Source organism: Podarcis cretensis, assembly GCF_951804945.1.
Source record: "Podarcis cretensis genome assembly, chromosome: 6".
Classification (NCBI taxonomy): domain Eukaryota; kingdom Metazoa; phylum Chordata; class Lepidosauria; order Squamata; family Lacertidae; genus Podarcis; species Podarcis cretensis.
The window spans coordinates 99,553,352-99,580,792 of NC_137175.1; the positions used below are offsets into that span (position 1 = coordinate 99,553,352).

Below are 27,441 nucleotides of genomic sequence, written 5' to 3' on the forward strand. Positions count from 1 at the left end.
TTTTTGGGCCGTGTTATGACCAGGAAGCCGTGGATCCGAGTTTTTTGTGGTGCAGGCTGTGCCCCTGGACATGATGTTTGATCTGATGGTGACTTTGGGCTGGTCTTGTGCAAAAATCATGAGGATCCATGAGGATCCATGCTTCGGAACCACGTTTTTGGGCCATGGCATGGCCAGGCAGGCGTGGATCCGAGTTTTTTGTGGTGCAGGTTGTGCCCCTGGCTATGACATGTGATCTGACGGTGAGTTTGGGTTGGCCCAATGCGAAAAGCGTGAGGATCCATGAGGATCCGTGATTCAAAACCATGTTTTTGGGCCACGGCATGGCCAGGCAGGCGTGGATCCAAGTTTTTTGTGGTGGATGCTGTGCCCCTGGCCATGATGTTTGATCTGATGGTGACTTTGGGCTGGTCTTGTGCAAAAACCATGAGGATCCATGAGGATCCATGCTTCGGAACCACGTTTTTCGGCCACGGCATGGCCAGGCAGGCGTGGATCCGAGTTTTTTGTGGTGTAGGCTGTGCCCCTGGCTATGATATGTGATTTGACGGTGAGTTTGGGTTGGCCTAATGCGAAAAGCGTGAGGATCCATGAGGATCCGTGCTTCAAAACCACGTTTTTGGGCTACTGTATGGCCAGGAAGGCCAGGGACGCAGGTGGCGCTGTGGGTTAAAGCCTCAGCGCCTAGGGCTTGCCGATCGAAAGGTCAGCGGTTCGAATCCCTGCGGCGGGGTGCGCTCCCGCTGCTCGGTCCCAGCGCCTGCCAACCTAGCAGTTCGAAAGCACCTCCGGGTGCAAGTAGATAAATAGGGACCGCTTACCAGCGGGAAGGTAAACGGCGTTTCCGTGTGCGGCTCTGGCTCGCCAGAGCAGCGATGTCACGCTGGCCACGTGACCCGGAAGTGTCTCCGGACAGCGCTGGCCCCTGGCCTCTTAAGTGAGATGGGCGCACAACCCCAGAGTCTGTCACTGGCCCGTACGGGCAGGGGTACCTTTACCTTTACCTTATGGCCAGGAAGCCGTGGATCCGTGATTTTTGTGGTGGATGCTGTGCCCCTGGCCATGATGTTTGAACTGATGGTGACTTTGGGCTGGTCTTGTGCAAAAATCATGAGGATCCATGAGGATCCGTGTTTTTTAAACATGTTTTTGCGCCCCTGCGGCCCCACGAAATACTGGCTGCGTGATTTTTTTGATGCTGTCTACAGAGTAAGACATAGTCTACAGTATCATGGTGGTTTTATTTAATTTGAATGAAAAAATTATATGAATTCACGAGGATCCTTCTAGATCCGCCTTTTACCTTTTTCCAATCTAAACGAGGCTTCCTAATGATTAAACCTGTATAGAATTGTGCTGTTGATGTTACTATTTACTATGGATTTTAGAATTTGGGAGGGATAAAAATCATATTTTGTGCATGTGCGTGTATAATGCAATATCTCTGAAATCAAAAAGTTGCTGCTCATTCCAGAAAACTGGGTATGTCCCTATGCCTGATGTATGTCTTAATTTCACCCTGCTGAGCCTGCATTTACAATTCCGTTTTCACTCTCAGCCAGCAAACTCCGGCAGCTGCCTTGAACTGCTTAATGTAGGGCAGTGAATTCGCCTCTTTGTTCTGAGCATGCTCGAAACTTGTGGGCATGCTCAGTAATGTTTATTTATTTCTTTTAAAGCAGCAGCAAAGCCGCCGGATTCGTAGAAGCCGGCAGCAGAACTTCCTCGGCTGGGCAGGTGAGAGAGCGGGGTGCCGTTTGCATGGCTGCCGGTGGTTGGGTTGCGCGTGGTACCAGCTTGCTTGGCAAAGGAGGACCCTAGTTCAGGGCTCCTGGGCAGTGAAGAGGGCGAGGTTATTGCTTTGCTATGCCATGGTCCCGGGGACTGGTCATCTGTAACATAGGAGGAGTGCGTGCTGCCCTGCACAGGCAGGAATGCCCTGAAGCAATAGTGTATCTTTTTTAAAACAACAGCAATGGTGTTTTCATTTTGGTTCAAGACAGTCCAGGAAGACAGTTTGTGTGCAAAATGCAAAACTGCAGCTGTCCGTCTTATTGCTTCCTTTAGTTATGGCTGGTGGAGTGAAAGTCACAAAGTGGTTTGTCCACTTCTTTTTCAGGCTGAAGGGCTGTGGTCTGGTTTGGTTTTCAAAGGCAGAGGAGAAGGAAAGGGTGCGGTAGAAGTGCCTTCTTGTGCAAGAAGTTGTTGAATCTTGAGGGTGATTTCATGAAGTTCTTTGAAAACACAAACACTTAGGGACCCAAAGAAGCAATGGTCACTCTACCTTTGAAATGTGAAAGTCAGCAGTTTAGATAGAGAGATAAGATAGTCATTTGGATTTATAGCCCACCCTTCACCTCAAGGTTACTGCAACTCAGTAACAGCAAGATCTTATAGCACTATCTCCCTCTTGCGCAAGACCTGGGCAAAGATGTGTATTTGAACCAAGCCACAGTGAACAATGATGGCACTAGATGTTTGTTGGCAGGGAGGAACCACCACTGAGAAAGTCATGTTATGGGTGTTCATCCTGCAGGCCTTAGAAGGCAGCAAGCACTGCTAATAGCACCGATTATAATATCCAGGCAGGTGCGTATGGAAAGAGTCCTCGCTCCTTCAGATATTTGGGACCACATGACTGGGCTCCACCTATAACTGTGGTGGTATCATCTTCTCCCCTGTCTATTGCTTGGCAGGGGGTTGGACTCGATGGCCCTTGTGGTCTCTTCCAACTCTATGATTCTATGAATATCTGTCTAATATCTACATGAATCCATTGAGAGTAGCCATGAGGGAATTCTGAGCAAGGTGTCATTAGTACATTAATGATACTCAGTTCTATTTCTCTGTAACGTCTGAATTAGGAATACTGGTTCTGGCCAGGATCCTGTTTCATCCAGTGACCAACCAGATGTATCCAAGATGCCCACAAGCAGAGCATAAAGGGCAACAGCCTTTTCCTTTCCTTTTCCCTCCACCAGCAGCTTCCATTATTGTGGAAGTGAATGCCATATGCATTTACTTACTGCATCATGAAATCCATATAGGATTCCCAGAACATAGGCTCTCTAGGGTGGCTTGCAAAACAAATACAGTCATACCTCATGTTATGTTTGCTTCGTGTTATGTTTTTCAGGTTGCGTCCCGCGGCGACCCGGAAGTACCGGAAAGGGTTACTTCTGGGTTTCGCTGCTCGCGCATGCACGCAAGCACTAAATCGTGCTTCACACATGCACACAAGCGCCAAATCACGCTGCGCAGATATGGCGCTTCAGGTTGTGGGCTTTTCATGTTGCGAACGAGCCTCCAGAACGGATCCTGTTCACAACCAGAGGTACCACTGTACAGCCATTAAAAGCAATAAGAGCTTTTAAAAACTAAAAATGCAGTCATGAGGCAAGGTACGTTATGTGCTCTTGGGTGGCTGTTTATTTGTCTTGTTGCTGAATGTTTGCCAAAAATGCATATTGTTTTTGAAAAAACAATAGAAAGTTCACTCTGTCCTGGACTCTGTCTGTAAGGGTTAAGAGAGGGCTACTCAACATCAGCCTATTTTCCTGTCACAACCAGGGCTCTTCTCTTTCTCGGACTCCACCCCAACCGCTCTATGGCAGCCCAGAAGAAACTGCAGGGTGTGGTGGCAGCCACTGTCACGCCAATGACTCCGGAAGGGTAACTATCTCCTTGGCCTTCAAAGCAACGGTTTGATGGGCTCTTAAATAAATCACAGGCACAGATCGTGATTCGTTTTATCATATCCTTCATTGCCTATCTGCACATGTCTTGCAACAGAAAGGGGGAGATTGGATTTAAAATGGCAATAATTAACCAGTGTGTTGGGTCTTGCCATCAAATTTTAGAGCACAACTTCTCTGCAACTACAAAATACTAAGTTTTTGTCCCTCTTAAGCAGATAGCTTGGCTCACTTGCTTGAGGTATCTGTTTACACTGCTTCAGAGGCAGTGTGCTGCTTATTTGCACTTGGACTGTTATCTCTTCCTTTCCCATTCCTCCCCTCCAAGTGGGCACTACTGCTGCCTCCCCTTCTTTAAATTCCTCAGAGCAAGAACCTCTAGTGTGTGTGAAATACATAACTTACAAAGTTACTCTGTATGGCTCTGTGTACCTGAATACCAGAATTCAAAGACCCACTCCACTAGGGCATGGCAAAGGCTGACTGGACTTATATTCAGAAGAATGTTGAGGGCTTTTGGATGGCTGACCTAAGGAGTCACCATTTATCTATGGCAACCACTTTTGAAATGGAGAGGTGTTTCTAAAGCAATTTGTGAAGTGGCCCTGTGACCTGCTGTTCCGAGGAGAGGGAACCCAACGTCCCAAAGGTTGCACACAGTCCCTTGCAGATGCCTGAAGTTCCTCTTTAGCTCCTCGCCCAAGTGGGCTCCTTTGTAAGATGTGGAGGATCCTGATCTGCAGCAGGTGTTTGGATCCAATCCTTTGCAGATATATTATTCTAGTGTAGCGTAGACTAGGAGTGGGCAGTCTGCCTCCCTGCATTATCCAGTTTCTAGTGGCCAACCCAATGCATGCTGGTTGCTGGAATTCTTGCAAATAGTGCTGGACTGGGTAGACCTTGGTCTGATCCTTTCATCCGTTCTTAAGCAACCATGCATGCTTGGGCAGTCATTGAACACAGATTAGTTAAACCTTAACTGTTAAGATTGTATAGTTAGGATCTCTTGCCTGGTAGGGGAGATGACAGGCATTCAATAGAGTCACCAAACACTCCCTGCCTGGTGAATTCAGGAAACTGCCTGCCTATTTAATCAATGGAAAAATCACAATTCTCACTTCCACCTAAAGTTCAGAAGGCTCCCTTTAATGTAGGTAATTGGCCCACCATTGGAATAAACCATAATGATAGCCCCCCTCCCCCGGCCCCATTTATCAAAAGAAAACTAAATTTTAAAAACAGACTCTTGCTTATTCCTGTGCTGCCTCTCTGGCTTCTGGAGCCCAGCACAACCCGGCAAGCTTAAGATTAAGAGCTGAACAGAACTACCCAGAGTTTATCAGGAAGGAAAAACAGACAGTGTTGTTGGTCAGCCATTCTCTTTTCAAGAATGTGACCCATCTTCACAGATCACTAGTTTGCTTCCGTCAGCAAGGGGTGAGGCACTTATTAACAACGCTGACCTTGGTACAAACAAGTGAGGTGACCTTGGAGCCAGACCCCCTGTGGCCCAGGACTTCCTCCTGCTCCTGTGGCCAATGCCTTTCAAAGAGGCAGGATGGACTGGGGCTTCTTCCAAGTGGGACGGGGTGGGAAACGGGAAAACAGATGGGCTTCCCTGTTTGGCTTGCTGCTTGCTCTGCATCCAGAAGCCCCACTTGGACCGGCAGCTAGACAGAACAGAGTTCCCAAGCCCTCTGCTCTTGGCAAAACCTGGTGACGTCAGGCAGACGGTGTTTTCCTGCTGCTCCCATTCGGAGTTGGAAAGCTATCCGGAGATAGCAGGGGGGAAACAGGAACAAGGAGGGGACAACAGCTTTTGCAGCCTGAAAAACATGGTTGAACGTTTTCATGCTCTGGGCTCTCCTTTCTTTGGCTTTCTGGTTTCTGTTTTTGTGTCATTTGTGAAAACACCAGAAAAACTGTGAATGGAAACAAAATTAATATGGCATTAGCGTCCTGCAGGGAGTGATGCCTTTTATCATATGATTCTGTGATCTGTCTGGTGAGGGAAGATTGGTTGTTCAGGTCCAGTTTTCATGTGTACCTGCCCGGCACTTCACATTCTGGGTTTTTCTTTTCAGTTACGGATATAGGTGATCATGCTTCCTGTCTTGTGTTCCTTTCTTCAGAGAAATCAACCTCTCTGTGATTGGCCAATATGTGGACTACCTGATAAATGAGCAAGGTGTGAAGAATGTCTTTGGTAAGATATGGCTTATGAGACCATTTGCTTTTGTGTGGACTGTCTCCTACACAGAAATGGCTATCATTTCAGCCCAGGACATCTAAGATGACACAATATGTCGTGATAACTTTATATTGCGTGGACAGGCGGAGTCCCCAGATCCCGAGCGGTCCCCCCCCCCCCCGTCATGTGGAATAACGACTCTAGACAACATGCTATGGGATTAAATTGGCCACAACTTTATTAAATTTCAAATGTGGGTAGACCTTGGCTCAGGCATTGGGCGTTCTCCCTCCCTAGTCCCCAGCCAGGGACCTAGGGAGCATCAGGGTTATCCAGTGTGTGGGGGGGGAGATGGGCCGGCTCTGGAGAACATATGTTCAAGCAGAGATAGCCGCCCCCGTTACGCCGCCGCAGGGGAGAGCAATGACGACCTTTCAGCGTACGGCCAAAGCCTCCCTTCAAAAACCCCTTTAACGGGGAACCCTGGTATCGCCGCCGCAAAGAGGAAGATGGACTAAAGGATTCCGCCCAAGGCCTGATACCGCCAAAGTTGTGACGTTTTGCTACGGGAAAGGCGAAACCTGCCAATGCAGGGAAATTCCTTTCCGGCCCTTCAACAGCGACCTTATCGTAGCAGCGCCCGCATACCTGTGGAGACAGGTTAACCTGCAAAACCTATGAAGAAAAGTTAACCTGCAAAAGAAGACATTAACTGAGGGTGGGTAGGGTGGGAGAAGCTCTGGAGCCAAGTGAGGATTACCAATTAAGATCCACCCTCTATTGTGTGGGCAGGTAATCCCTCCCCCTACCTGGCCTGGTTTCCCTGGCAACGCTTCCCCCAGGTGGGATTGGGCAACTCACTGGGGTAGGCGGGGACCTCCAGGTATCCCACCTGAGGGAAGGCAAAGCCTATGCTGATGGGGCCACTCCAGATCCAGGGCTGCACGCGTCCACGCAAAGGGCGCCCCCCGTTTTAAGTGGGGAGCGGTCATTACCTTCAGGATTAGAATACCACGCCTCTGAATGTGTCAGTTTGGGGAGCAACAGCAGGAGAGTGCTATTGTACTCTAGGCTTTCCAGAGGCATAGAATTGTACAGGTGAAAGGGACCTCAAGTGTCATCTAGTCCAGCCCCTGCAATGTAGGAAGGCATCTGATTGGCCACTATGGGAAATGGGATGCTGGCCCTTGGTCTGATTGATGCAGCAGAGCTCTTCTTATCAAAAGAGTCTATGCACAGTCTGGTAGATAACTTGGCTGCCCATATTCACTCCAGGGAAGCCTATGACAACTGAAATGGCTAATTTATTGTTGCAGCGTGCGGTTTTTGTAGGTACTTGTTTCTGAATCGGAGCCTTCTCCATGGAAGTTTCTGCTGTGATAGGTCCCATGTGCCTGCTTCCCCCAAAGAATTGTGGGAACTGTAGTTAACTGTGCTGAGAGTTGTTTGGAGACCCTTATTCCTTCTCGCAAAGCTATAATTCCCAGGGTTCCCTAGGAAGAGAGATTGATTTTTTTAAAACCTCTCTGTGAACTTTAGCCCTTGTACCATGGGCCAACAGATCTGACCCAGTATAAGGCACAAGACATTTTGGCCCCTGCAGTAAACCACAAAATGGCACCCACCCCACCCCTCCAAGGAAGAAGGGGTGAGCAAAGATCTACATCAGGAACAGGGGGGACTAAAGATCTACATTGAGATAGATGGTGGGAGGAGATCAGCAGTGCCTCCTATTGGCCAAGAGGCCGCTGTACAGGTGGCATGGGGTGTGCTGCTGCTGCCACCGCTAATACATTCCTTGGAGGTCAGAACTGCTGCCCCTGTGGGTTCTCCTGCCTGAGGCAGTCGCTTCACCTTTCCTCATGAGTGGGCTGGCCCTGATAAGGCAGCTTGCTATGTTCCTGCAATGCACCCCACGAGGCTCCTCACAGGGTCCCTGCCATGGGAGCATATTCACCCAGTGCTTTTCCAGCTGCACTGGCTCCCAGTGGAGTACAGGGTCAGATTTAAGGTGCTGGTTTTGACCTTTAAAGCCCTTCACGGCCTAGGACCTTCGTACCTACGGAACAGCCTCTCCCGGTCTGCCCCACGGAGGACCTTAAGGCCCATAAATAGCAACACCCTAGAGGAAGTCAGATTAGCCTCAATCAGAGCCAGGGCCTTTTCAGCACTGGCCCCGGCCTGGTGGAACGCTGTGTCTCATGAGACCAGGGCCCTGTGGGATCTGATTTCTATCTGCAGGGCCTGTAAGACAGAGTTGTTCTGCCTGGCCTTTGGCTTGGAGCCAATTTGATTCCCTCCCCCTCTTTCTTTTTTCTTTCTCCTCCTGTGAAGAGGCTGCATCCTAATGTTTTAATGTTGTATCTTAATCTTTTAAATTGTATTTTAATCAACTTGTTTTTATTATTGGTTGTTAGCCGCCCTGAGCCCTGAGTCTTGGCTGGGGAGGGCGGGATATAAATAAAAATTTATTATTTATTATTATTATTAGCTGTGAAGCAAGGCTTCCTGCAAACATGCTGAAGTAATCATTCCCCCTGCAAAGAAATAAAAAATAAAAATCTCTTCTTTCTATGTGTGCAAATACTTCCATCTTTTCCTTTTTTGGTCACAGTAAATGGAACTACAGGAGAAGGCCTGTCCCTGAGCGTTCAGGAGAGGAAGCAGCTGGCCGAAGAGTGGGTGACTAAGGGCAAAGATAAGTGAGTAACTGGGGGGGGGGGGCAGATTGGTGTGTTTCATGGAAATCACTGGCTATCTAAGCAAAGACAGTTGATTGTGAAATCTGTGTTCTGTTTCCTTCCTTTTTTCCCCCTTTAAAGGCCAGGGAGAGACTACTGTTGAAAGTAGCAAGCTGCAGTATGTCATCTCCAGCAGATTTCTTTATTTCTTCTCATTGCTCAAAGAAAACAAGGAAAGTAAAAGTGGATATTTATCGGAGGAGAGCTGTCTGTCTTGTTTGTGTCTATGCCATTCCTTGCAGGCTGAAAATAAGGATGGAGAGGCGGGATATGGGGAAAGAAAGAGTGTTGTTTCTTTAAGACAGAATGCTTGGCCTGCGATGATACTGGTTCAGAGATGAAAGAATAGCTTTACCTTTTATGACAGTGGAACAGATTTCCTCAGAAGGTGGTGGACTCTCCTTCCTTGGAGGTTTTTAAAGCAAAGGTTGCATGACCGTGCATCTAGCTGAGATTCTTCCATTGCAGGGGGTTGGACTAGATGACCCTTGGGGTCCCTTCCAATTCTACAATTCTGTGATTCTATGATTCTATGTATGAATTATGTAGAAATCACTGGAGGGCAGAGCACACAGAGCATGAAAGCTTTTAAAAATCCTTTTCCTTCTACTTGCAGATGTTAACTTCGTAATACAGTGGTACCTCGGGTTACATATGCTTCAGGTTACAGACGCTTCAGGTTACAGACTCTGCTAACCCAGAAATAGTTTTTCAGGTTAAGAACTTTGCTTCAAGATGAGAACAAAAATTGTGCTCCAGCGGCGCAGCAGCAGCAGGAGGCCCCATTAGCTAAAGTGGTGCTTCAGGTTAACAACAGTTTCAGGTTAAGTACGGACCTCCAGAATGAATTAAGTACTTAACCCGAGGTACCACTGTACTAACAGTCTGTGGATATATTGGTTTCTGCTTTTAGAGATTAATCTCCCCTTCAAAAAGCTTGCTAAAAGCAATTTCAAACGGCTTTGATGCAGCCCCCTTTCATTGTCTTTTTAATTTGCTACCTTGACTACTGCTTAAACTTTAAATAGCTATAATCCTCTGATTCTATAAGAGCGCGTGGATGTCACCTGTAAAGCGGCTGTGAGTGGGCCAAATAATAATTTTTACCATTCCACATGGCATAGGTAGCATCTGCCAACGGTGATGCTTTGTATGGTGGTGATGTTCCACCTCCACAGCCAGAGTCCTTGTGTCTCTGAATGCCAGTGGCTGGGACTCCCAGTGGGGAGAGCGCTGTGGAGCTCAGGTGAGGCACCTGGCCGGCCGCAGTGAGAACAGGACACTGGACCGCGTGGACGGGCCATGTGTCTGATCCTGCAGAGCTCTTTTCATGGTCCTGTGACTCCTGGCTTTCCCACTGAATATCATACATTCTTTTTTCTTAATTGGTGTTCTCTTATGAATATTTATAGTACTTTATGTAAACCACTTAAGATATTTATTTTTGATTAAGCTGGGTTTAAATCTTGCTAAGTGAAGGCACAAATCTTCAGAGAAGAGTTTCTGGGGCACTCCTAAAGGGGGGGGTGTGTGACTCAATATGCTCCTTTTCCCCTACAAGTTTTTGAAACATGGCCTACAGATTTTGACAGCATTCTACTTTTGCTCTGTGTTCCATTTTGCTGTTCAGCTTTTTGAAATACCTGCATTTCTGCATAAATATGCCTCTTCACTGGACTAAATGGCATATATCCCTGTGTTGCACGTTGTCACATGTGATGAACACATGTCTGTATGCTGATGTGTGTGCACTGAGAGGCTAACTGCACATTAAGGCCCAATGCTCTCCTCCTCTTCTTCTTCTTCAAGTTGCTTTAGAACAGATCATTTGAAAGCAAGTGAAACACTATCAAGGGAGAGGGAAAGCTATGGAGCAGTTTGGACTGGAAATGTCTGAGGAAGGAATCAAGTGTCCTCCTCTGCTTTTCTGTTGATTCTTAATTGCCTCTCAGCAAAGCAGATTTTCTATTCCAAGTTATTAGATCAGGGGGACCTTTTCAAGCCGAGAGGCTGCTTTCCCTCACACTCTCTATCCTCCATTCAGGCAAGCAAGCAGCATTGTCATGGCTCGGGGGCACATCCCACCCTGGCAAAAATAGCTGGAGACAACGCGGCTGAGACCTTATGCAACCTCTGGGTCTGTGTTTCCCCACCCTGATATAGAGACATACATGCACATGTACAAATACATGGACCTGGTTTTAATACATGAGTTTGTCCTCGACAAGGTTGCAGTTAAATAGATATTATGAAATGCTTGCACTGCTGACTGTCAGCAATAAGACTACACACACACACACACACACACACACACACACACACACACACTTTCCTCTTTTCTTCTTTGCAGACTGGATTACGTGATTATTCATGTTGGCGCACTCAGTTTACCAGAAGCAAGGGGACTGGTGAGTGTGTGCTTTTAATGTATTTCCCCCCTGTTTTTACCCTCCATGAACGTTGGCTGCACAAGGAGACAGTCCCGCCTACATTTATTTATTCATTGCATTTATTTCCCGCCTTCCCTCCAAGGAGCTCAAGGTGGCATACTATATATAATTCTCCTCCTGCACATTTTATCATCACAACAGCCCTGTGAGGGAGGTTAGGCCGAGTGTGAATGAGTGGCTTAAGGCTACCCAATGGCAGTGAGCTTCATGGCTGAGTGGGGATTTGAACCCTGGTCTCCCACACCCTAGCCCAACACTGTAACCATTATGCCACATGGCTCCCTTCCTGTCAGCGCAGGGTTGAGAAGCTACACTTGCTGAAATTCCATCTCCTATGAAGGATAGCAGGTCTTCTGGTCCCTCTAAGGCAGCCTCTCCCAACCTGGTACTCTCCAGATGTTGTTGGACTACAACTCCCATCATCCCTGACCATGGGCCACGCTGGCTTGAGATGATGGAAGTTGGAGTCTGACATCAGTTGCAGAGCCCCAGGTTCAGGGAAGCAGCTTTAGGAAGAAAATAAGGTGAGTGTATGGTTGCACCAAATGTAAGTGGGTTCCGGCTATAAAAAAAAAAGTGTTATGTGTTATTTGCATTGCAGATACTTGGAGTAGCTGATTGTTGGCATATGATCACTGCGGATGATCAAGACACATAAAGCCCACCAAAAGAATTGCTTTGCAATCAGAATATCTCCTTCTCAAAACAGCCAGGAATGTCTATAGAAACAATACCATCGGCAGATCCAGTTATTTTTGTATATATAACTCTAGCTGGGGAATTCTCATGTAATTGAGGACTAGACAAGTGATCTGTTCCTTTTCTAGCACTTCCGTGATGGTGCCAATCTCTGAGGATTTCTTTCCTTCCTTTTCAGGCTAAGCATGCAGCAGAAATAGGAGCAGATGGCATCGCTGTCATCGCCCCCTCTTTCTTCAAACAGGTGAAGAAAGGTGAGGAGGCAGGTCCCACTGTATTATCTCCCCTCTTTCCATCCACATCCCAGGCAGGTCTTCAGTACTGTGAAGAGCAATGTTGTTGGGATGTGCAGCGGTAAAGCCAGAGGATGTGAGCTGTTTCTGTTAACTGCTGCATAATCAATGCCTTGGCCGTTACTTTTCAATTTACATTCCCTCTTTGTATTCTATGGGAGTGTAGAAAAGCCACAAAATGTGGCATTGGGGGCAAGTTCACCTTCCTGTGGATCTCTGCTTCCGTTTGAAAAGGAAAGAAACCAACTTTGCAGTCCTTGTGGCTTGGAAGACACAAATTAAAATGATCAGGTAATGGACCAGAGTGGTGGCTGAATAAGAATTCCAGTGACCAGGAGGTGAGGCTTCAGTGCCTTCCGTAGTCCATTGCCTCTCCTCTTGACTGACAGAGACAGAATAAATTATGCAAGATGAGCATGATAAATTATACAAATTTGCATACTTTATATAGGCTGCAAAAGCCCATTTTTCTTTGTACAGATTTCAGGTTACCTTAGCCAGAATGTTTTGGGTGTGTGTGTGTGTGTGCGTGTTTTCTTTGAGTGCAGAGTATGCCCTTCCATGAATATAGAGGAAGATAAAAGTAATGGCTGTAGGTCCACCTCTGCGTACCATGCAGAAGGAGGCATCTAAGCTTTGAACATACTTAGTTAATCTCCTGGGAAGTTTTCTACTTTTATAGAGCCTGGACTTGCATCTCACAATTCACAAATAATGAAGATACGGGTCTGCAGTCTTTTTGTTCTTGCATCTTCCTGCATACATATTCTGTGCTCATTTGAGATGCTACCATCATTTATCCTCACTGGCATGAATCAGATTTAGATCTGGTGGTTTGGGAATCCCAGAAGAAAGCCTAGAACAATCCTCCTCTCCTTTTTGGTCTCTCCACCTCCAGCCACGTATTTACAATTGGCAACCGAGCTGGGAAGATGAAGACCCAGATGAATTAGTGACTACAGCACCCCTTCAAGAGTGAATTTTAAACTTGCTGTGTGTTGGATGGTGGGGGGATAGTTGTGCAGGCAGTTTGGGGTTGCTACTTGCATGTCACATAGGCCTACATTGCACATGAGGTGTGCTCTTCAAAATTACCCAGGTTTTCAATTGCTTTCCTTGTCTTCTCTTATTTAGATGCTCTAGTTGCCTTCTTGCGGGATGTTGCATCTGAAGCCCCAGGCATCCCATTCTATTATTACCACATCCCTCCCCTGACTGGTATAAAAAGTAAGTGTTACTCGTCTAGACCATCCTAATTACATCTCAGGGAAAAGTTGGACTCAGCAGCTCTTTCTGTTTTTTTTTTATAAAATTTTTTATTAGGTTTTCACATTTTATAAAACAAAAACAAAAACAAAACATATATATTTTTGAACTCTTATTTTCATTACCCCCTTTCCCTGACTTCCCCCCACCCCCTCTTCATACATCCCAATTCCAATAATTAGTTCAGCAAGTTCTTATCTCACATCTTTAACATATTATTGTTATTTTTAAACTTAATCCTTTTTACTTATCCAAATTTAATTTATCCAATTCTCTTTTAAACATTAAATCTTTTTTTTTCCTAAGGTCGACCTAATTACCCTTCCACGAATTTCTCCCTTTGTATTTTTGTTAATTATATGTCATAATGGCCAAATACAAAAATCATAAAATTTTGAAATTCTGTTCTCCCCTCCCTCCCTACCCCAGTTTCCATCCCTTCCCGAGCAATTATCCTAGCCCGGATTCCTCACATCAGAGGCCTTCAAGTCTCTGTCAGTCTCTCTCTGCTGATTTTGTTGGTAGCCCTTTTTGTTGGTCCTCAGGTCTCGAAGGAATTCTATCACAGTCACATCATATTTTCTTCCATCCAAGATACTTAATAACAGTTGCTGCAAAAGGTCAGTTGATCTCCCATACTCAAAGAGGAAGTCCCAATCATATTTCTTTACTCTTTTGAATTCCAATATTCAAAAGAGTAAAGGACGCAGGTGGCGCTGCGGGTTAAAGCCTCAGCGCCTAGGGCTTGCCGATCAAAAGGTCGGCGGTTCGAATCCCTGCGGCGGGGTGCGCTCCCGCTGCTCGGTCCCAGCGCCTGCCAACCTAGCAGTTCGAAAGCACCTCCGGGTGCAAGTAGATAAATAGGGACCGCTTACCAGCGGGAAGGTAAACGGCGTTTCCGTGTGCGGCTCTGGCTCGCCAGAGCAGCGATGTCACGCTGGCCACGTGACCCGGAAGTGTCTCCGGACAGTGCTGGCCCCTGGCCTCTTAAGTGAGATGGGTGCACAACCCCAGAGTCTGTCAAGACTGGCCCGTACGGGCAGGGGTACCTTTACCTTTACCTTATTCCAAGTGCTCCCGGGACTTCCTCCTTCATCTTTCTCATCTTTCGCAGATTTGTAATCCAAAGATCTTCTTCTTTATTTCCTGACAATATGGGCTTCTGATTGATATTTTCCTGCACTTTTTCCATTCCTTCTTTTCTCTCCACCGGTTCCAAAAAAGTCTTTTCTGGTTCAGCTGCAGATTCCTTATCAGACAAATCCTTTATGCATTCAGCAGAGTCGTTTGTTTTGGGATTCAAGGTCATAAGTTCTTTGTTCATAGCCGTACTCTGCTCTTGCAGGATTCCCACGAGAAAAAACATTCTTTCTATTTCTGCCAGTAATTTTCCCTCTGCAGCCATTGTAATGTCTCTAGTTCCCCCTAGGGGGATTACAGTTGCTTGATAGTCCTTTTCCAACAGCCCGTTACTTTGTTGTTTATGACTACGTTGTTTCCAGCCACCTCAGTTCAAAAGCAACACTTTTAGTTCAGAGAGTTATTAAATAACAAAGTTCTTAAATTTTAGCCGCCCGTTTGACAGCTCCTTTGACAGCTGTCAAACTCCTTGTTCTTTTTCCTCCGGCTCACACACAGGACGCTCCCGGGTTCGGGAGGGGGGGGGGGTTACACAAAAGCTTCCAAAACTCCTCACTTTCTCTCCAGCACAAAGACTTCTTCTGTCAAACTCATGGAAATATTTTTTATCTAACACCAAAAACAGTACTCTCCACCTTAGTCCACCGATCCTTGCTTTAGATCGTTTGTAGATAGGGGGGTGCGGACTTCCCTTTAGCACATCCCCCGGTTGTACCGAATTCAAAGGTATAGATTTTAAAGTCCAAATTCCATTCTACTCACGGGTTATTTGTTTCCAGTACGAATTTTGGGGAAAAAGTCAGCGCTGTCCGGCCATGGCATGCGGCTTCGCTCCACTGAAGTAGCGGTCTACTCTCAGCACCACGCCGCTCCCCGTACCCTCTCCGTAGCCTTTAAAAAGGCTCTTCGTGGGTCAGGGAGGGCGCTTAAAGGTGCCCACCGAGTCACCAAGTCCGCAGGCTTCCGCGCCTGCGGTTTCTGAGGGTCCCCGCGTCGCCGGCGCGGTAGGACCCGTCTTCAGCAGAGCCGATCCCCTCCGGAGCTCGGAGGGGAATCCGCCATTAGCCGATCGCGCTAACCCGGAAGTCTCAGCAGCTCTTTCTGTGTATGTTTGGTGTTGAAACTAATTTAGGCAAATGTCAAATGCATAGGATTGTGCTTCAGAATGTAGTGGTGGTCAAGATAGCCCCAGATCTATTGTACTAGTAGAGACATGGTCTAAGGAGCATAAAGTAAAGGTAAAGGGGGCCCTGACCATTGGGTCCAGTCATGACTGACTGGTGTTGCGGCGCTCATCTCGCTTTATTGGCCGAGGGTGCCAGTGTACAGCTTCCGGGTCATGTGGCCAGCATGACTAAGCCACTTCTAGCAAACCAGAGCAGCGCATGGAAACGCCGTTTACCTTCCTGCCAGGGCGGTACCTATTTATCTACTTGCACTTTGACGTGCTTTCGAACTGCTAGGTTGGCAGGAGCAGGGACCAAGCAACGGGAGCTTACTCCGTCGCGGGGATTCGAACCGCCAACCTTCTGATCAGCAAGTCCTAGGCTCTGTGGTTTAACCCATAGCACCACCCGCGTCCCTCTAAGGAGCATAGATCTGCCCCTAATCAATCACCAGTACACATCAACGTTCTAGTGAGTTTAGCAATATTATTTCCTTTTTTTTTTATAAGATATTTATTGAAGTTTTCAAAAATAATACATTGTAAAACAAAAAGAAAAAAAACAACAAAAATACAAAAAATACAAAAATAAAAACAACTAAAAACAACAACACATAGTTTCCATTTACTTATTTTCTTTTAACTTATTTTCCAGACCTCCTCATACCTCCCTTTCTTATATTCCAATTCAGATCGTTTGTTCAACAAATCCTCACCATTTAGATTTTTTTTTTCTTATTTCAAAACCTTATTTTCCATATCTCTTAAGCATTACAGCTGGAAACCACTTAATTTCTGTCCAACATCATACTAACATTCATTAATTTTACAATATTTCTGCAAATAGTCTTTAAACTTCTTCCAATCTTCCTCCGCCGACTCCTCTCCCTGGTCTCGGATTCTGCCGGTCATTTCTGCCAGTCCCTAGCAATATTATTTCCAAAGATGGAATTAGCTGCTGCTTCTTCTAAGGAGCATAGTAGAAGCTAATTCCATCTTTGGAAATAATATTGCTAAACTCACTAGAACGTTGATGTGTACTGGTGATTGATTAGGGGCAGATCCACACAAATCATTTAGAGCACACCCAAGACACATTTATTGTAAATAAATTTTTATTCATTTTCACAATTGAATTCCACATTTAATCACAATAGTACTCCCCCCCCCATCCCCAAATTCACAAATACCTTTTTTGAGGTTCTTTAAACCTCATTACTTCCCTCCATTCCCTCTTCTTGGTTCTTTATATAGACAAAATTATTCTGCATTTCCATATTCATGCTTAACCAATTGTTATTTCTCTTAATTTATCCAAATTTCTACTGATTGCAAGTGTTTAGTCAAGGCCTTTTGATGTTTCAACCTACTTGCAATACCCTGCAATCGAACAATAAACATTTCCCATTCTTTTTCCTAACTTTAGCATACTCCAACTTTCCCATCAGCAGACAGTATCCATAAGTATTACAAAGAAAGATTTAGTAACCTTTTCACTTGCAAATTGTTTCCATGCAGTGATAGTTACAAATAAGATGGGAATGGACTTTTGACGCCAAATTCCGCCTAATTAATTATTTAGGAATTAATTAATTCCGAAAGTAAATCTTTACCTTTCCATTGGTCTGGTAGTAATTTTTGGAAGATCTCTGCTTCAGGCTTGAGCAAAGGCTTCGCTCCCGCAGAGTTGTGATACTGCCATGACTGCAGGCTTGACTGCCGCTTCTCCCCCCCCCCCATACTTTCCAGCACAAAAGGAGTTTGGGGGTTGCAGGAGAGCCCTTTTGCAGGCTGCTGGACCTCTCAACACCCTGAGCACTCTCTCAGGGCTTTTTGGGAGTGTGCGTCTCACCTTGGCGCTTCCCCGTTTCTCCGCGGGGCTCGAGTCCGTCAGACGATCAGACTCACGCTCCTTTCCACCATCTGCAGAATTCAGAAGTGCACCCAAGACACATTTAAAGCACATTACTTCCCTCAAATAGTGCTGGGAACTGTTGTTTGTTAAGCATGCTGGGAACTAACTCTTTGAGGAGAAACCACAGTTCCCATGGTTCTTTAGCGAAGTCATGTGCTTTAAATGCACAGTGGATGTGCTTTGAATGTATGGTGTGGATCAGGACTAAGTTGCATTGTTCATACATGTGACATGTATTATGGGCATTATCCTTGTTTATATTCATTATAAAATATATAAATTTTGAGCCAGTGTAATGGCCAAGGTTTCCCCTCAGAAAGCTAGAGAAACGGTAGCTTTGTGAGAGTGCCAATAATAGTCTGTTAAACATTGCTTTACCTCCCTCTTGGCCCACAATTCCCAGAGTTCCTGCTCTGAGGCAAGAGGACGTCTGCAAAATCTAGTGTAAGATTATAGTTTATTCTGATCAAGTATTTCCATTTCTGTTGCCTTCCACAGATAAGGAAGAGGGAACTTTGGGGGCATTCTTCCCAGATTTATACCTTTTCACAAGAACACATTCTTTGTAGTGTATTTTGAGATAGATTCACAGCCTCTATTGTGATGTTTTCTTGCCAGATGTGGTCATGTGCTTTTCCCAGTAAGACTTGAAAACCTGTTGGTGTTCCTCTCTTTTGCTCTCCCTCTCTGTTCAGTAAATGCCGAAGAACTGCTAAATGGGATTATAGAGCAGATTCCCACCTTTAAGGGGGTGAAGTTCAGTGATAAAGACCTCCTGGATTTTGGGCAGTGTGTGAAGAAAAATGATAGAGGCCAGTTTGTACTTCTGTATGGTGTGGATGAGGTAAAGCATTTCTATATTAATAACTCTGGTGTACTAGAATGGCACGATGGCTTCCTAAAGCGATGTAACCAAGTAGTGCTTTTTGTGCTACTGGGGATATCTTCTGCCTACCAAAGAGCTGGCATGATCACTTGTTTTTGTTTTTTATGTAATTTTAAAAATTAATTTTCCATTTTTTAAAACAATATTATAACATCGTATCACCTTTTACAAATTTTTAGCTCTTCTGAACTTTTGACTTCGCTCCGTCATCTGGTTTTTATCAAACACATCTTAGAACCACACATTTATATTGTGTAACTTCTACATTTAACTTAAATTATTTAGAACTTAAAACACAAGTAGAAAGTTTCTTCTTTTAAACATTGTGAAACTTTACCGCAGTCCTGCTAGTGTCTTTATATGTTTACAATGATTGCCTATGTATTCAATAAATTTACTCCATTCTCCCTGGAACACTTGGTCACTCTGGTTTTGGATTTTCCCCATCCGCTTTGCCAATTCTGCATAGTCCATCATCTTCATCTGCCATTCCTCCATTATCAGTATTCTTTCTGTTTCCACTTTTGGGCTAATAAAGTTCTAGCTGCTGTAGTGGCAAACATGAACAATTTCTGGCCAGATTTTGTTATTTCCACTCCTGTCATCCCCAGCAGGAATGCCTCTGTTTTTTTAGGGGCCATGATCACTTTTTGAATACTGTCTTCCCAGCAACAAGTTGTTCTACTGTTTTCTCAAGGAAATAAAAGATGTATTTTTTGTCTTTCCCTAACCAGCAACTCCTGGCTGCACTCGCTATGGGAGCAACTGGGGCAGTTGGAAGGTCAGTCTCTCTTGCACAGCACAAACCTAACTATGTATACTCAGAAGTAAATCCTATTGAATTCAGTAGGACTTACTCCCAGGTAAGGAGGGTTAGGCTAGCAGCCTCAGTCATCTTTACATGGATGAGAAAGTATGAGTTCCAGTGCCGCGTCTTTTGTAGCAAAGAGGATCATTTTGCAGTTCATTTTTCTGGCTGCTTTTAGCCCTGCACTAGCTTTTGTTTATACAGCTGAGTGATGAGTAAGAAAACTTTCATGTCTGAAACAGTTTTCTGCTTTTTATTGGTATAGCTCAGAGCTTCCCAAACTTATTTGGCCTACTGCTTCCTTTTCAGAAAAAAACCTCAGTGCCTGCCCCCCCCCCCCAGGAAATGAACAAACAGAAAGATTCCGTGACAAATTTGCATTCTTTTATGTATCTATATTTCTACATATGTCCTACAACATAGTAAAGAAAGATGTTGTAAATAAGACACCTTATTCATTGCACAACAGATGAAACATGTGGCTTTTCAAAACTGGACGAGGAGGTGGACTAGTCCCCTGGGATTAAAGGGAGTGGCTCAGGGGCGGGGCTGGTGCAGCAGCCTGCCTGCCATTGGCCAAATAGGGAGGCCAGCTGCGATCAGGTGAGGCCAAAAAGGTTCACCCAAGCCTGGGAAAACGCAACACCTCCAGGATGACTGCCATCTGGGGAGGCATTGCTGCCATCCTGGAACGGCGCCCAACCTGGCGGTAAGCGTCATTACACAATAGATGAAACATGTACAAATGGTTTTTCAAAATTTTATTCTCTTCCACTGCCCCCTTATTTTTATTCAATGCCCCCAGTTGCACCTGGGGCTACTACTGCCCCCCGCCAGATCATTCCAGTGCCCCCCAGGGAGCGGTACTGCCCACTTTGGGAAACACCTGTCTAGCTTTTTGCCTGCAAATTCTTATTATCTGCACCTTCTGCCCTCTCCTGCTGACCATATTAGAGTAAATAGTATTGTGGCTAAGGGCCCATTCATATTCAGCATGCTAATGCGTTGGTTGATTACTCTCAACCAAATATGTTTTGCATCCTGCTTGAGTGTTTTTGCCTGTCAGGGAGGGTGTCCTTGAACTCTGATCACGTCTCTTCCTTCCCTGGATAGAGAAGGATGAGAAGAAAGCAGCCTCTTGCGCAAATGTTGCATTTCTTTTTCCACCCATTCTTGCCTTTGGCCCTGGACACCACTGTCATGTGGCCCCTGGAAACTTGTCCAGAGGTTCTGAGTCTGAAAAAGTTCCTTGCCCAATTTAGAATGATAACCATAAAGGGCACACTCTGTGCAGGAGCATCTCCCCTCCCACTTTCTCCTTTTAATAGCTTATTACACATGACATTGACATAATGGTCAGGGGTCCCTTTACCTTTACATGTGACATGCTACTCTGTGGAGGAGCAACTCCCAGTTTTGCACTGGAAGGATACCTTCAGATTTGCTATTCTGCTCGATCGATTCTAGTTATGCCGGCACATATTAATACTAACTCTGCCTTTGCTCTGCTGGCTTTTGTTTTTGTACAGCACCTATAACTATCTGGGCAAGGCAAATAACTCAATGCTGGAAGCTTTTGCCAAGGGAGACCTCTCCTTGGCACAAAAATATCAGGTATGATATTTCTAACTGAAGCTGATGACAGTGGATCATAGTATGATAACAGATTCCTCCTTCCTTTTGTATACGGGTAACTCCCAACTTACGCTGGCAGCCCAGGACCTGCATAGGCACTGCCCAGGCTTGCACCCCAGAGCGGTCACCTTGGTGCTGCTAACCCAGCCGTTTGACTTCACCCCTGGAGGTGCACTCCATTGTCTCTCGAGACAGATGAATGCCAACAACAACAGCAACAACTCTATTCAGCTTTACACACTTAGCCAAAAAAAAGGTGGGGGGGAATGGCAACCCCACCCACCATTTAACCCATTGTGTTTTGACTATACACGATTTTGGCATTATGCTCTATCCCCGGAGTATAAACCCACCCCCCCTGTAAGTTGTACAGTACAGATAACGCACTCTAAAGGTTGTGTGCATCTCCCCCTTACCCTTCACCCAGCTTGGGACAATGGGCAAATGGGAACAGGTTTCTTGACATGTATCACTTGCTGAATGAGGAGCACCTGTCCTGTATTTGCAAACAGTTGGTGTGGGACCCATATGACCTAGCTGGCACTCTGCCAAAAATTTAAATAAACACTTTCATTGCACCCGCCTCAGATCCTGTGTGCACTTCCCTTCCCAATCCTTCATGGTTCCCTCTCCCCTAATTACCTGATAACACTATGTATACCACCTCCAGTTTAACACTATGTATACCACCTCCAGTTGCCCTACACTTTTTTTATTACCTATAATAAAATTAATAAACTTATTTTCTGTCTCTTAGTGCAGTACCCAGGAAGTAATCAGCTTTTTCATGGCACAGGGTAGGTACCACAGTAGACCAAATCCTTTTCTGCCCATCAGACGTGCTTTATCCAACGTGGCTTGAATGCTTCTGAATTTCCTTTTTTTAAAAAAGCTTTTATTGCCCAAGAAGTGCAGATATGTTCTGAAAGACTCCATTTAACTCTCTCTTTCTCCATTTTTCCTTTGCAAATTGCCCCTTGCCCTTTCTTCAAATGCAGCTTTTCTCATGGGTGTAGCCAGGATTTTTGTTAGGAGGGGAGCAGAACCTCAGATTTGTATTGGTTTTTATTGATTTGGGGGGAGAGCTTTCCCTGCCCCTCCTTGGCTATGCCCATGGGTTTTCTCCTACTGCTTTGATTTTCAGACTTTGATTTCTTTTCCAAATACATTTCTTTAAAAATATATAATACTACTGTAAGATTATAGTAACAAATTATTTGCACGCAAGTGCTTACACTAAAGTGCATGTACTCTATGCTAACCATCTAGCAGCTTGTACATTTGAACTATGCCTCAGATTTCATCTGTATATATTCCATTGTGTATCTATTTGTAATATTATCTTGTTCGCTGCCATAGAATTTAGCTAGATTCCCCAAATGTTTAGCAACAGTAACGCTCCATGTCAGGCAGTAAATGCATGTCACGTGTGGTATAGTCAGCCCTAGAATTTTGAGAGCTCATATGACATTGTCATGTTGAATCAGTAAGTTCCCACGTGGAATCTCACCTCTGCATTGAGCTTACTGGAAAGCCTTTAGGCAGGCCAGTCTGTCAAGCCTTCTGCTGCCCCAGCTGCAATATGAAGACATCACATTGGGCAAAAGATTCCTGAATTCCAGGGGATCGCACTCGATGACCCTTGTGGTGCCTGCCAACTCTAAATTCTATGATTTGGTTGTTCTTTTCTCTGACTTGCAGGGCTATAGTAAGAATTAAAGGTAAAGGGGCCCCTGACCATTAGGTCCAGTTGCGGACAACTCTGGGGTTGCGGCGCTCATCTCGCTTTATTGGCCAAGGGAGCTGGCGTACAGCTTCTGGGTCATATGGCCAGCATGACTAAGCCGCTTCTGGCAAACCAGAGCAGCGCACGGAAACGCCGTTTACCTTCCTGCTGGAGCGGTACCTATTTATCTACTTGCACTCTGACGTGCTTTTGAACTGCTAGGTTGGCAGGAGCTGGGACTGAGCAACGGGAGCTCAACGGGGATTCAAACCGCCGACCTGATAGGCAAGTCCTAGGCTCTGTGGTTTAACCCACAGCACAACCCGCGTCCCTTATAGTAAGAATTACAACAAACTAAAAGCTTAGAACACTGGAAAACCCAAGAAATCTGAGTACAATATTATGTTTTAACTTTTCTGTCAAAAACATTCAATAATTAAAGGTTGGGGACTAGTCAGTTGGCTAAAAGGTTGGGGGCCAGGGCCAGACATCCTGAGAGGCAGTAAATCATAGGGTTTCTCTCCTCCTGCTCTTTTATGAAAAGAAATTACTTTAGGCACATCCCCACTATACATTGTAAAGCACTCTTGTAACAGTTGTGGCTTTCCCTCAAAATCTTGGGAACTGTCATTTAAGAGTACTGGTCTCACATAGCTACAATTCCCAGCACCCTTAACAAACTACAGTTCCTAAGATTGTCCATGACTTTTGAATTGGTATGGGTGCTTTAAATGTATGGTGTGGCTGTGACCTCCATCATCGACTATAGAGTGGGGCAGAAACTTTGTTGTGGACTGATTTGTGTCCTTTTTTCTTTTGGCTAGGCTTTGGCGTTGCAGAGACCAAAGCAATCGTGACTCTGCTTTCAGGGATACCTATGGGTCCCCCACGACTTCCACTGTCAAGTGCCTCTGAGGAGTTCATTGCCAGTGTAAAACCCAAACTGGAGAGCCTGAAGAACTGTTGCTACAGCTGACTTTAAGTATCCAGTGTGGGCATAGGAACATGGGCCATGCAACTTGGTGAACAGGTCTCACTTGCATACTTGAGATGCATCCTGACTGCTCAGCTTCCGTGAGGAAATTACTCAAAGACTCCTAACAGGGACTATGCATTGATGCCCTCTACATACCTTGCCTGGATGGAAAACAGTAGCTGCTTCGCTGCTTGGCAAGGATATGATGCTTCTCCAATAAGAAGAAAATAGCTTATTTTGAAAATAGGAAGATGCTGTTGACAGAACGTCTATCATTCTTTTGCACTATTGGGGAATCAAGACACAGCTTAGACTGCCAAACTCCTTTATGCTTTTCTTGCCACTTTCATATCCCTCACAAAAATACAAACAGTGATATAACTGGATTTAGTACCTTGTAAACCTGAATTGTGTTTACAGAACCCAGACTCTGGAAACTCCAATATCGACATTATTTCAAGAAGTTCCTAAACTTTTGCAAGTTGTTTTTCTATCTTCCTGTAGAGTTGCTGACATTGTTGGACTCAAACTGCCATTAGCTTCAGCCAGCTTGGCCAGTGGTCAGGGATGATGGGAATTGTAGTCTGAAAACAGCTGGAGACCCAAGTTTGGGAAACACTGAGCTAAAGCTATCCTGCCAGGAGGTCCAATCTTCAGTGAGCACCTAGAGGTGATTCCTCATGAGAAGATCCAATAGTGGGACTCAAGCCTCTTGCTTCAAAATCAGTGCTTTCTAGGAAATCAGTGCTTTCCTGCTTGGCAGGGGGTTGGACTCGATGGCCCTTGTGGTCTCTTCCAACTCTATGATTCTATGAAACAGGTCTACGGCTGGAGATGAGGCCAGGAAGCCTCTCCACCCATCAGGTTGTTTTACAACTCACATCAGGGAGCCTTATCCTGAGTCAGACCGTTGTTAACACTGATTGGCAGTGACTGTCCACTCCGTGGTTAGTAGGAAGCTGTTCTATGTACCCCCATGGCTGCAGCAGATTCTCCATACCAGTTATGATCTCAAGGTCAGATACCTGGACTTTTCTGACAAGTAACCTGTGCCCCTGGCAAAGAATTCTGGGGAACATTCTGTAGCACACACACGGTTCTTACTGAATGTTGTTCCATTGCTAAGTGTGTGAATGGCCTTTTAAAAGTTAATCTAATGGGAGCATTTCTTCCAATGCAAATAGCAGCTGTGGGGGACTGATCTGGATCATAGCCTAAAATCTCCCACCCACTCTGGATTATTCTACACAACCACACACACTGCTATTTATTTTTTTAAAAATTGTCCGGTAGCACCTTAGAGACCAACTAAGTTTGTTCTTGGTGTAAGCTTTCGTGTGCATGATACACTGAAACAGAAGTCACCAGGCCCTTATATATAGTGGGAGGGTGGGGTTTTTCTCAGAAGGGTAGTAGGAGATGGGTGATTGACTCAATGGGTATGGTAAAAAGCAAGGGATAGTATGCAGATGACCAAAAAATAGCTTTAGCATATGTAATGAGACAAGAATCCAATATCTCTATAACTAAACTGAAAACTATGGAGAGACCTGGTCTGAATAGAGATATTGGATTCTTGTCTCATTACATATGCTAAAGCTATTTTTGGTCATCTGCATACTATCCTTTGATTTTTCCTGTAGGACTAATTACAGTCATCAACAGGTTTACCATACCCATTGAGTCAATCACCCATCTCCTACTACCCTTCTGAGAAAAACCCCACCCCACCTTCCCACTATATATATAAGGGTTGGGTGACTTCTCTTTCAGTGTATCTGAAGAAGTGTGCATGCACATGAAAGCTTATACCCAGAACAAATGTAGTTGATGTCTAAGGAACTACTGGACAATTTTTTAAATTTTTATTTATTTATTTTGATTGCGTCAGACCAACACGGCTACCTACCTGAATCTATTTTTTAAAAGTCATTCACACAATTAACCATTGGGCAAATGATATATCATGTGCACTTTGCATGGGAAAATATCAATACAGGTGTGCAAGGTTGGAGGCGATAACCTCATGATGAAAGAGAATCATTTTAGACAAACTGCTCCCACTCACACAACTAAACCCTAAACAGTCTATGAAGCACAAGTTCAAGATTATTGGAATGGTATGCCTCAAACCCTCTGTGGAGGCAAAGGAAAAAACACAACTTATTTTCTACTGAGGTTTTCAGCCTCAACAATTGAGGCAAACTACAAAAAACAATCTGCACTGCCAAGGAGGACATCAGAAATGTTCCATAATAAACAAACTCAAATTGGTCCACTATGTTGGAGAGGCTGTAACCAAGCAGGATCCTATTACCACATCTGCTCGGAATGCAAGTTTGTACAAACTTTCTGGAAACACTTTACTGAGGTTTCTCGTTACAGGGCAGGCATTACAACCTGATGCTAAGGTCTTTAAAAATAGTATATTGATGACAATAAAGATTTAATACTCTAAGACATGCTAATCTTGTTGATCCCTGTTAGTCAGCTAATTACCCAACATTGGAAAATAGCTACCATCCTGAATTTTGAGGTGTGATGGGGTAGGATGCAGAATGTAGTCCTAATGGAAAAACAAACAATTCAGAGCACTGGAGAAAATGAAAAGCTAGGATAACTTTGAAGGAGTTTGGTATATGCTTATTCAACATGTTGTGAAAGACAGCATTGCTGTGTTGCTGCCATCAACTCATAGTACACTTCAAAATAACTTGTTAAGAAGATGTACAAGAGACACTTGATCTGGAGAGATTAAAATGAACAGTGTGAAGTATTTTATAAACTTACCTGTTACCTAACTGAAACGTATTAACATGCATGAAATGTCTGTGGGAGAAGGAAAGAGATTTCTTTGTTAAATTTACTTTCAAAACTGCAAAAATAAAGTCTTTTTCGTGGGCAGAAGGTTTCTTTCATGGTAGAATGCTCACAAGTCTTCTAATTGAGAAATGACTCTAAACAGGTTTTCAAAGAACTCCATTAATTATAGTTAGAGGTAGGTAGCTGTGTTGGTCTGCTGTAGTCGAAACAAAATTTTAAAATTCCTTCCAGTAGCACCTTAGAGACCATCTAAGTTAGTTATTGGTTTGTTATTGGTTTTTGTTATTGGTATAACAAACTTAGTTGGTCTCCATTAATTATAGTTCAGAAACTGCTGCTTGACACAGATTGTAAGAGAAAGTAAAGTGCCACAATAAATTTGTGTGGCCTGTTGGTGATGAGCAGCTGTTTTAGGCCACTTGTAAGTAAGGACAGGACCAGGAAAGTAAATTATGATTGTCCAGAACCTGCTATAGTTCATTGGTGATGGAGGTGTAGGTGGCAAGCACTGCCCTGTCAGCCTCTCTTCTGAGCCTGTCTTGCAATAAATTATTCCCAGATAGCAAGTCTGGCCTTCTCAATCTTGTCTGCCTCCCCCTGGCCACCTGCCCTTCATTAGGTGAGAAATGCAGTTTAAGAAAACCCTTCAGCTGTGTGTTTCTGTCCAACAAGTTGCAACAAATGTGGAGTAAGAAATATCTTCCAAGTCCTGCGGCACCTTAAGAGCTGGCAAAATTATCATGGCACTTTACTGGATGCACAGGTGATGCTAGGCTTTCATATTCCTTGTTAAGCCTAAAATAGACAATACTGTACCACAATTTGGGACACTGGTTGAGAGAAGGGTGTTAGGGAAACCATTGTTTGAGCCTCTTCCCCTCCTGAAAAATGCGGTTTTTTTAAAAAAATGGATTTGTGTCTTGTTTTTACTTCAGCAGGTTGACACAGCTTACCCTGACTGATTTTGCCATGCAAGCATTTTGTTAAGGGCTCAGGAGTGCCAGACTCCCCTAAATTCCTGAACTCGGTAAG

General features: G+C 44.8%; 1 protein-coding gene across 4 annotated transcripts; it reads left to right on the forward strand.

Moving 5' to 3' along the window:
* The first annotated feature begins 1,577 nt into the window (after positions 1 to 1,577).
* Positions 1,578 to 26,493, forward strand: NPL (N-acetylneuraminate pyruvate lyase). Of its 4 annotated transcripts, none has more exons than XM_079981624.1 (14): positions 1,578 to 1,734; positions 3,567 to 3,672; positions 5,828 to 5,901; positions 8,501 to 8,588; positions 10,978 to 11,035; positions 11,955 to 12,030; positions 13,204 to 13,296; positions 18,251 to 18,399; positions 19,176 to 19,222; positions 20,779 to 20,863; positions 21,642 to 21,681; positions 23,435 to 24,330; positions 24,407 to 24,711; positions 26,309 to 26,493. In XM_079981624.1, exons 1-12 carry the CDS (start codon positions 1,647 to 1,649, stop codon positions 23,584 to 23,586), a joined length of 1,056 nt encoding a protein of 351 aa, XP_079837750.1. In that variant the 5' UTR covers positions 1,578 to 1,646; the 3' UTR covers positions 23,587 to 24,330; positions 24,407 to 24,711; positions 26,309 to 26,493. The 4 variants fall into 4 exon arrangements, with proteins under 4 accessions (XP_079837750.1, XP_079837751.1, XP_079837749.1 ...); XM_079981625.1 differs by having other exon boundaries at positions 1,698 to 1,737; positions 3,571 to 3,672; XM_079981623.1 differs by lacking the exon at positions 1,578 to 1,734 and adding an exon at positions 2,761 to 3,334 and having other exon boundaries at positions 3,571 to 3,672.
* Positions 26,494 to 27,441: the final 948 nt, after the last annotated feature.